The sequence below is a fragment of the Calliphora vicina genome, chromosome 3 (genome assembly GCF_958450345.1).
Source record: "Calliphora vicina chromosome 3, idCalVici1.1, whole genome shotgun sequence".
NCBI lineage: Eukaryota > Metazoa > Arthropoda > Insecta > Diptera > Calliphoridae > Calliphora > Calliphora vicina.
Window position 1 is genome coordinate 658,702 of NC_088782.1, and position 11,591 is coordinate 670,292.

Consider the following 11,591-nt stretch of genomic DNA (forward strand, 5'->3'; position numbering starts at 1 on the left):
CTTTGTTATTTGTCAAAATTGCCTCATTTGATTGTTGAAAAAAATTCAGATTTTGGGCAGTAGGCATCCTTGAACTAAACTTCTGGCTAGATGTGCTTTACTTTACAATCAAAAAATAACAATCTGAAGAAAGAAAATATATTCAAATCTTGCGTAGATTTTGGGACATCCCAAAAAATAATTATTTTGCTATTTTCCAAATGGAAAGTGTTTTTAAAGTTAATTATTAAGAACATACAGTAATTACAAATTCACCCATGCGTTTAGACACCTTTTTTTATAATTTTGAAATAAAAAGTCAAATATAATTTTTTTCTGTTTTTAATAATAACAAACAATAATAAGTAAAGTAATTATATTTTTCATTAAAAAAATAAACTAAACGTAAATTAAGAAAAAGAAAATGAAAATCTTGAAGTAATTTTCGATTTTTAACACTTTAGAACACAGGCTTCATTAATTTTGAACAATAATTTTGTTTAATAATAAAGTTATCTTATGTTTTGTTTTGTTTTATGACTTAAATTTAATTTATAAAGTAAAAAAAAAAAATATATATAATAATAAACAAAATATTTGAATTGTTTTATTATTTTCTGTTACTATGAATATTCACTTAACATACATTGATGAATTTACGGCTGTTCTTTATGTTATTTATGTACTTTCTTTAGAATATTATTATTTTAATAGAAATTTATTTATATTTTGTTTTTTTGTTTGTGTTTTTTAATTTATGAAATTTTACTATAGACTTTTATTATTTGTCATATTATATGTAAGATATATATATAGTATGTATATGAAATTTTTAATGGATTTATTTTATTATACATATGTAATATTTATTTATTTATTGTAATTATTTTTTGTGTTTTTGTAATTATGTATTTTTTAAACAGCAGTTTAGGAGCTTTTAATATTTTTTCTATAATATAAAATGTCATAGGTGTTTTTTTTTATTTTTTATTTTTGGAAATTTTATTTTGTTTGTTTAATATTTAATTTATTTCTCTTTTGTATTCGTATAAATAATTATATGTTTACTTATAAGGCGCAAGCACCTTGTTAATTTCTTTTTAATCTTGGTCTATTTCATTTTACTGTAATTACACCATTTTCTTTTTAAAGAATTTCGAAAATATCAACGACAGAGATATACATATGTACTTTCAAAATATCTACTTGAAATTCAGCGATAAGTGAAGGTTTCGTTTCTAGATTTATTAGATATTTGCTATGATCTACTTCCTGATTTTAATATTAAACATTGGTTTAGTGTTTAGAGATGATTAAAAAAAAATCGAAAAAAAATCAATGATTTTGAATTTCTTGGCATTTAAAACTCCAATTAAAGCTAGTACATAACTAGTTCCTGGCTGTTTTAAAAACAAAGCTGTATTAAAGCATTTTCTAACAAAACAGATAGATTTTACTTTGGCATTGAAAACATAGCTTAAATTCAAGTCCTAGAGTTAATTTTCTGTAGTATAATAGGATTTAAATTTTCTTCTGAATTTGCAATTGAAAATGGTGTAAGATTTAAATTTCTGTATTTCTTTATCAACACACCGCCGCAGTACATTACATTTACCATAACCAATTTCGGTTTACTTTAATTTTTAATTTCTAGTTCATTAAAAAACAAAAATAACATTAACATTCATTTTTGTATTATTTAAATGTAATCAATCAATTATCATAATCATATATGTTTTGAATATGTTTTTCTTTATTTTTTTTTCTTCTGTTTTTGTTTTTAATTTATTTTTCAGTTTTAAAATCATCCGATTTTATGTTGTTTTGTTTTATACATGTGTAGTTAACAGTACTTTTAGTATTTATATAGTCAGCATTTCAAACGCCTTTAACCATTGCCTTTAATGAATTTTTGATGGCTATTGGAGGAGCAGTTGCAGCTGCTTTTATGTACGCACTACGACATGGGCAAACCTTGCACATCCATCATTTCGTCCTGGGGAGAGGGACGTGGGGGAAAAGCTTGCAAATGTGGCGGCGTTGCTCGTGCGTACATGCCTCTTGGAGCTAAGGGATATTGTAATCGATAGGAACCATCATGTGCTTGTCTTGGTGTACGTCTAGGAGAACGGGCCGGCATTCGGTTAGCTCTTTGCATTTCTTCTAAAATTGATGGCGCTACATATGTGAAACCCTGTAAATAAAGAAATTTTTGTATTTATTATAATTTCTCTTTATAATTGGAAATTCTCTTCGGTTTTAGGTTCTCTTAATATTAATATATACATTCTCTGACTATTATCTCTGCTCTTACTAATTACATACCGCATTTCATCGTTGAGCATGTTCACATTCATTACTTGCTTCGATTTACCTTGAAGTTTTCGTTGTTTTAACACAAGGTTTTACGCATGATTACAACAAACAATTAGGTGGTGATTTATTTTTATAAAATAATATTGAAATTCGAATGATATTTAACAAAAAAATATACATACGTCTCTATACTTTGTTACAATTGTTATAGATACGTTTCAGAACATGTGAATCTATAAAATAGTATGGCTGCCAAAAATGACTTCCCAAAGACATTATGCCAAAAAAATGTTCTTACATCCGCATAAGAAATATACATACATTTCTTTCATAGATTAACTTAGCTGACCAATTTATGTGATATATGTATGTATAATCTTGATACCAAATTGAAGGTAATTAAAAAACTTGTCGTGTAGTAGGAACATTTTTGAAATTATTTTTATATTTTTAGAGATGAATGTTGAATTGACTTTTAAATATGGGGCATTTCACGTCAAGTGAACCAACTTTTGAAATCGATGTCTTCCGATCGCGATGAAATTTGCACCAATGTTAGTTCTATTGGATAGTAATTCGGACACCATTTTTCAACAAGATCGGTCAAGAACTCTCTGAGTTATAGGAGGTCAAAATTTGACATTTTGGCCAAACAGGTGTTTTTTTTATCCATATAATTTATTACCTATTGTTCTTAGCAAAATGTGTCCCAAATAGTTTTGATAGCTATTTATGCAATCTTTCGAAAAAAAAAATTAAAAAAATTTAATAAAATATTTTTGATTTTTTTTTTTTAAATCAAAAATATTTTTGACTTTTTTTTCCCAATGGGCCATTTTTATTTTTTTTAAGAAAGCTTAGGTCTTTTCCTAAGTGACCTATATGGTCGCTTAGTGGGATGCGAGTGGGATATCTATCAAAAAAAATTTTTTGTAACTCAAGATTTAAAATTTTTGAATTTTTTTGCAAAATCAAAAACTTTGTTGACTTTTTTTAAAAAAATGGACCCATTTTTTAATTTTTTTTTTGCTCAGAAGAAAGCTTATGTGTTTTCCTTTAACACCCTTTTTGTCGCTTAGTAGGATGCGAGTGGGATATCTATAAAAAAAATGTTTTGTAACTCAAGACATACAATTTTTTACTTTTTTTTTGAAAAATCAAAAACCTTTTTGACTTTTTTTTTTCCAAAATGGACTCTTTTTTTATTAATTTTTTTTTCTCAAAAGAAAGCTTAGGTCTTTTCCTTTAAAACCTTTTTGGTCGCTTAGTGGGATGCGAGTGGGATATCTATCAAAATAAATGTTTTGTAACTCAAGACAAAGGTTTTTAAATTTGCACTATTTTAATTTTTTTCATATTTGTGTGTAAACCTTAAAAATTAAACTTACGCAGAGAAACTAGACACATTAGCCTTTCCGATGGTATGTAACATACCCAACTAAAATTTCATAGCCTCGATACTGTAATACCCATAATATGTTAACCTCAGGAATAAAAATCACTTTTTTTCTATGGAAATGTTGAATAATTTAATTTTGTTATTTATTTGTAATAATAATTAATTTAATATATAATAATAATAATAATAAAAAGATGAATAATTTAGTAAAATTTAATCTTAATCACAATAGATCAATTTATATAATAACTATTTTTACACTTAATTTATGAAGTTTTTAAATTTTCAAATATCCATACTTTTATCCTCCTTATTTGTCACCTTTATTAGCTGCTTTTTTTTGTCAATCCTTTCTGGGCGTTATTAGAATCAGCTACTGATTTCGCTGCTGGCTTCTTTTTTGGCTTTGGAAAGAAATCGCATTGAGTAGATGCAGAAAACTTTTTTAATTTGAGTCTTCCATCGACAAGCGGTATGAAAGCATGGTATTGAGCAGTGCCATCGATTGTTACCGCAGCATCGAATCTGCTCTTTAGTGTTTTCAATGTTTCCTCATGATCCTCTTTGCTACTAAAAACTATTTTAGTTTCTTTACAATAATTCTTTGCCCAATGGAATAAAGCAGTCGCATCTAAGATGCGATCTTGATGAGAGCACTGGAGGCTATACTTCGCTGCATTTCTTTTGAGGTTTGCTCCAATACCATCACATGCTCCTTTACCATGAGCAGTAGGATGAAAATGCCACTCAGCTGGCATTCCAAAATCTTTTTCATGAGCTGTAAGATTTGCGAAGCTACTTTTGTTTTTAAAATGTTGACGAGCTCCGTCCGAAACGTAGTATACCTTTTCTACTGTAAATTTTGATTTTAGATAATTTAGTATTATCTTCTGGTACTCATAAACTGCAACGGTGTCATGTTTTAAATCGTCGGATATGATTGCCATACTTTTGTGTTCCAGGTTTTCTTCTTTCATGTAGTAAATAACTACTGTGAATATAGTTGCTTGGTCGTTATTGAAGTGGAATGCTTGTATGGAATCCTGAAGAACATATTTATAGTTCTCTGCGAAATCAAATGAAATAATGAATTCACCAGACTTCAAATGTGTTTTCAAGTCCTTGAAGAATGACCACTGCTCTTTGACTAAAAAGTCATGGGTTCTCAAATTTAGCAATCCTCTACACAGTTCTTCCACAAAATCATCCACATTTAAAATTATGGTTTTCAGTGTGCATCTTTCAGTCTGAAGCCAAGATTCAAATTTTAACTCCTCAATACATTCTCGATCAAAAGAGTTGATTAAATTTTCTTTGATGGATGTGGTTTCCGGGCAATTCGAACATTCACCTAAGTGGCAAGAAGTTGTAGCATTAGGGCACATAGTCAATTTAAGGCAATCGCGGTAATGGTGTAAATCTTCTGATGAATCATCTTTTAAGTAATTTAAGTTGATTTCCTTCAACATCAATTTAACATTTTCATGGTAAATACAAACACATACTGTGTGAGTTCCGCTGCTTCCTGCCAAAACGCAATGTTTTGGCCTCAGTTGTGTAAATTTTGTGAATCCAATTTTGACATCCTCGTATTCAGATTGAAATGTTGCGAATAATTCATTCAGGTTAAAGAGAACCATTCTCTTCTGCATTTGAACTTTTTTGCCATCGATTCGTACAGACATCCAGTCTTTCATCCCTGGCATCAGGCGACTCATATCATCTCGCTGATAAAACTGAGTTATTAGAGATTTAGTATCGCACTCCAAAGTTTTTCCCTTCTTTTTGTTTGGGAGTGTGAGAATCCCATGCTCAGCAACCAATTGTTTAGCAATTCTTGCTTTTCGTTGAGACGTTCCAAACTCAGTCATTGTTTTTGCAGAACTCCATGTTCTTGGAGCAAGCGTGAGAAGTTGAATTCTTTCAGCTTCACTCTGTGACGTTTTGTATTTCTCTTTTATTTGTTCAAGAACTTCTACTGCATCCTTATGGTATTGGTTTCGACACTCATTCGTTGAATTTGAAAAGTTAGAATAACCATCATCATCAACAGTTCTGTCTTGATTCTCGGAATTACTATTGTCTTCATCTGGAATAACTTCAACGCAAGGCTCATTACTATTCAAATTCGGTAATTCGTTCAACTTTCTGAGCTCTTTCCTGCATGATCCACAAATTTTCAATCGTTTTGACAGCGTAGGGAATTTTTTTAATAAGCCGTCGGAAATATTTCGCATATCTGATGATCTGTGCTTCATTTTGTTAAAGGGATTAAAACAAAAAGACGAATAAATTTCATTTTCAAACTTAGTCTTTTTAGAAGTCGTAGACATTTTGAATTTTGTAAGTATTTATGTAAATAACACACGTCTTAACTTTAACGCTGTTTCTAAAAAACTGATTTCCGTATGTCTTCAGAAGGACAATAAATAGTTTTTTAAGATCATATAGGTAGTACGTTTTAATGAATGAGTCTAAAATCTTTTATTAGGGTCAAGAAGGGCTTACATACTAAAGTACCTAGTTTAACCAAATGTTACAAATAATAATAAAAATAAACCACCATATAAATAACTTCTACCTCTCCACCCACTTCTTAAAGTCAAATGGCCATCAAATATTTCCACTTGATTCCAAAAATTTGTTTCTGGGGCACCTGATATTTTAACAATGAAAATCACGTGCGTTGAAAACTACCTCTAGGATTGACTAAAAAAGCAGCAAGATACAAAACTCAGACAAATTTTGGGGGTGGAAAATTAATAGCGGTCGGCCTCATATTGCACCCCTCCAGTGGCTATTATCGGTCAGTTGTTGTGGTTTTTATTTTTAAGGTTTTAGAAACACTTACACACAAATATGAAAAAAATCAATTTAAAAACATTTGTCTTGAGTTACAATAGGTAATAAGTTATATGGATTAAAAAAACACCTGTTTGGCCAAAATCTCAAATTTTGACCTCCTATAACTCAGAGAGTTCTTGACCGATCTTGTTGAAAAATGGTGTCCGAATTACTATCCAATAGAACTAACATTGGTGCAAATTTCATCGCGATCGGAAGACATCGATTTCAAAAGTTGGTTCACTTGACGTGAAATACCCCATATACATATCGACTAAATTTTAAAATTTAAAATGGCCAAGATACACATTATGTACGTTGTATACGTGTTTTTACAACAAGGGGTAAAAACACGTTATGCTGAATATGCTCGTTGGTATTTTAGTACTCACTGATTTTTTTTAGCACGATTCACTATAAAAAGAAGTTATGATAAAAAAAAATTTCCCAAATGCTAGTATTATTATTAAAGAGAGAGTGTGTCAATCGGCCACCAGAAATGACATATCCATGTTAAATACACCAGTCAATAATGTTGCGAGAGGGTTGAAAATTCACTAATAGTAGTTCTCAGTGGCTAACTAATTGGATTTGGCGGAACTAGTTCAACGAACTGCAGGGAAGTTATGTTTCCGTGGTGAGTATGTATGAATTGACGCAGCTGATTATAACACTCTTGTGTGCTAAAAGAGTCCTTTTGCATATTCATTTGTGTAAATACTTGAAAACTTAATTGAGAGTCACATGGAATATAGCAAACAATTTTGTCTGTATTTCTATTTTTTTTTTTTGTTTTAACATAATGTTTGTACCTTTAAAATAATCTACATACATACATAAATAAAAATCAAATGTCGTTCGTTGGTAATTGCATCAGTTAAGAACGGCCGGACCGATTTCGACAAACTTTTTCTAAAATGTTGGTCATAGTTCAACTTAGATTCTTACGGATTGAAAAATTGAACACGTCCACTTTTTTCGATTTATCCAAAATCCGAAAACGGCTGCACCGATTTGGCAAATTTTTTGTTTAAATGTTCATTGTAATCCAATTTAAGTTTTTATTGAAAGAAAAATTGACCACCCCAATTTTTTTTCGATATATCCAAAAATGCAAGACGCCTGGATTTGGCTAATTTTTTTTAATGCTCGCAAAAGATTTACAGAAAAATTGTCCACGTATAAAAACTCAAAATATATAAAATCGTTAGTAACTTGGCCAATAAGCGCTTAATCAAGAAAAGGAGCTAATTACTTGGCCATCATGAAAAAGAGCTCGATCTGTGATCACTCATATTTCTGACAACAAAAAAAAATCGATTTTTAATATAAAAACTCAAAATATCTAAATTCGCTAATAACTTGGCCAATAATCAAGAAAAAGAACTCGATCTGTGATCACTCATATTTCTGACAAAAAAATCGATTTTTTATATAGAAACTAAAAATATCTAAATACGTTAATAACTTGGCCAATAAGTGTTTAGTCAAGAAAAGCAGCTCGATCTTTGATCACTACTCATATTTCTGAACAAAAATCGATAACTTATATAACAACTCAAAAGATGTACATAGATTTAAATGTATTCTGTTGTTGCAAGACTTAAGGTAGTGTCACACATGACAAATATTTGACGAAAGAGACGTAACCACTAAATAAAATCATAATATTAATAGGCAAGTCGATTTCTTTAGACCCCTTTTACGCTCACATTATACATTCAATTTGGACAATCAATATACCATTTTAAAGGGATTTATTCACAGAAGTGCAGAATATATATTTTATTCAAATCGATTTAGTTTTTTAGGAGTTATAAGCGTTTAAAGATGTTACTAACTCAAGGCATGTTTGTTCAATTTGTTGTTGTAAATAAATAAGAGAAACAATTAAACCGTATTGATTTCGCTCTGTTTTAAGTGAGAGTTGTTATAGAAAACTAAGAAGAAGACTTTAGCAATTTAAAGTCACAATAATATATGTATTTTGAAGGTGTTTTTTTTTTTATTTTCTAACTCCCATATGCATAAACAATTTTTAAATATATCAAAGGTTTATAAAACTAAATTTCCATTCAAAATTTGTTTATGCATATGGGGGTAAATATGTAATTGTACATAAGTAAATAGTTATTTTATAATATGTGCAGAACTATAATTGTGACGGTTTTCAAACTTCATACGAATCAATTACTTATCACTGCATGAAGTTTAATCAAAAATGGGACGGGTCGGAAAAAATGGTGAGTCGCCTCCCATACAAAGTAAATTGTTATTTCTAAATATTGGTTCTTTTATAATTTTGCATAGTTTCGCTGAAATTGTTCGGGATTGGAATAGTGGGCGTGGCACACGCTATACAAAGTATATAATAAATTTTGATTGTAATTGTAAAAGTGATTAAACTTATAGAGAAATAATTTCTTATTACTGTGCGGAGTTTAGCTGAATATAGACGGAATTGGATTAGAGGGCATAGCACACAAAATGGGAGGGGTCGGAAAAGGAGGTGAGTCATAATATTTGCAAGGTTCTTCAAACTTTGTCCGCATAGCTCTCTTACCATTTTACACAGATTGGCTGAACATGGTCGGGATTGTGGCACAAAGTAAATAATTAATTTTGAATATCTGGAGAACTATAATTCTAAAATAATTTAAACTCTGTATCAATCAATTCATTACCATTCTACGGAGGTTAGATAAAACGAATTTATTTCTGTTCCCTGTTCGAAGTTTAGCTAAGCATGATCGGCTTAGTAGGAATGACCCCTCCCTTATAAATGAAAGTTAAAGTAAAGCTTGATATTTACATAAAAGGTTTAAAAATGGGTGGGATCGGAGCAGTGGAGTGATATCTCCCATACAAAATTAGTTAGTAATTTTCGAATATCAAGTGAATATCAAGTGAGATTCTCAAATTTTGTATGTGTTATTTTCGTATTTTCATTCCTATTTTTTTTTAATTTTACTAGGGTAGGGGTAGCGAAGTGCACCGGGTTATGCTAGTACATTTGAATTGTTTTATTTATTTCAAAAACTTATTTTACTTAGGATGATTCAAAACAAAAAATTTTGTTTTATTTTATTTGATGATGTCTGATCTTTCAAACCACTTGTAAGAGTAAACACGTCAAACACTAAAAAGTGGTTACGCTTTTTTGAACAAATATTTACCATGTGTGACCCTCTCTACCTTTAGGTTTTTGACAACAGACTTATGTTCTTTGTCTCTCATTAAAGCTTCCATGTATATTTTATTCTATGACCATAAGATTCATTGTACATATTTAAAAATCAAATGTAAATCAAACATAAAACCCATAATATAAATTATCATTCAACAATACGTTTTTTTTCTTTTAACTATTTTTACCCATTTCAAACCGCTTCTCACAAATTCACAAATCGAACACAAGCATTTTCATTTGGACAGGACAAAGTCTGTCGGGTCAGCTAATAAATAAAAATTTGTCTTTAAGGAGCGCTAAATAAAAGTAAAAGTAGATTTTTGATACATTTTTATTAGTTTACTGTTAAACCGACTTCCCCATCTATAACGATCGTAAATTAATATTATAGAAATTAAAAGCCAACCATAGAAATTATATAATTTTTAAGATTTTTCACCAAAATTATATATATTTTTTTAAATGGATTTATTAGCCAAATTTTTATTTTTAATTTTTTAAATTTCAATTGATTTTGTTCACATCATTCATTTTACACTTAATCCAATTAATATTCACCATATTCATAATCAATTTTAAAATTTATTGAAGTTTTGTAAAACAAATTTTGTATGGAAATTTTGTTTTATAAACCTTTTATAAAGTTACTATTTATTATGTTTTTCTTCCATAAATACGAAAATAATTTATAAATTTGTCTCCAAATCTTAATTTTTTGAATGTTTTTGCAAATAAAATGTTCATTTTTTATAATTTGTTTTAAAATATTTATATGTATATATATTTTTAAAAAAAGGATAAGATTTGGATAATTTGAAAGACAATCGAATTTAGAAAACTTAAAAAGAAACATTTCGAATGTGAAAAATTTACGATATACATTTTTAAAACAACTCTCAAAGACCGACCTTTCATGTGATACCAAAATTGCTGCATATGGTTCCTTTGGAAAAAAAATATGAGATAAATAAGATAAAGCTGAAATAGTATTAAGTAAAATATTTACGACTTTTTTCCAGTGCTCTCCTAATTTACATACACACAAATATATATCAAAATTTACATAATCGCGATACATTTAACTACCAATATCTTCAAAGAAAACGAACACATTACTATTTCAGGTTAAAAATCCAAATGAAAGAATCTTTTAGAGTTTGCAACGTAAAGAGAGAAAGAAACTTGGATCTCAATATGAATATTTATTTATTTATTTTTGTTTGTAAGTATGTATTTATCATTAATCCATACAATTTTCTCCAATATGTAGAAGGCACGAACGAGTTAAAAGAAAATTACAAAAAAATCTCTTTCTTTAACTACATACATATACATATATTTATAAACTTAAAGACAAGGCAGGCAGTTGGTAGTGTTGGTTCATGGTTAATAAGGCTGATCCAAAAGTTTAGTCAGGCGTATGTATTCAAGGTGGTCGGCACGCAAGCGCACAAGATTTACAAATACGTACCACAAATAACGGATTAATTTACTAACGCAAAATATTAAATAAACAGAAAGAGCAAAGAAAGCTAAAGCCACAAGTTTAAAACTAATTTGTATTTTTTTAAGCGCGGTTGTTTAAATTAACACTTTAAAGTCCCATAAAGATAATATGGTAAAGATATTATACATACATGCTCTTGAAGATAATAGAGAAATAATTCTAAAGAGAGGAGAGTAATAAGTCCCATATGTGTGTAGTTCCAATATAACCTATGAATATGAATTTATAAGAAAGTACCGTCAGTTTATGCTAGACTCATAACGAAGGAAATAAAAAAACAACATTGAATTGTTATTTTTAAAAGTCAAAGAAAAAACATAAAAAAGAGGTCGCGCCGTCTAAACGTGAGTTTAAGA

The 11,591-nt window shown here is 29.2% G+C and overlaps 1 protein-coding gene across 1 annotated transcript in view; it reads right to left on the reverse strand.

Annotated features, from left to right (window-relative positions):
- Nucleotides 1-1,005: 1,005 nt before the first annotated feature.
- S6k (Ribosomal protein S6 kinase) overlaps nt 1,006-11,591 on the reverse strand; it is a 39,294-nt gene continuing 28,708 nt past the window's right edge. Inside the window, exon 9 of the mRNA XM_065502764.1 lies at nt 1,006-2,173. Within this exon, the coding sequence (XP_065358836.1) occupies nt 1,937-2,173 (237 nt within the window). The 3' untranslated portion in view covers nt 1,006-1,936. The remainder of the gene's footprint in view (nt 2,174-11,591) is intronic.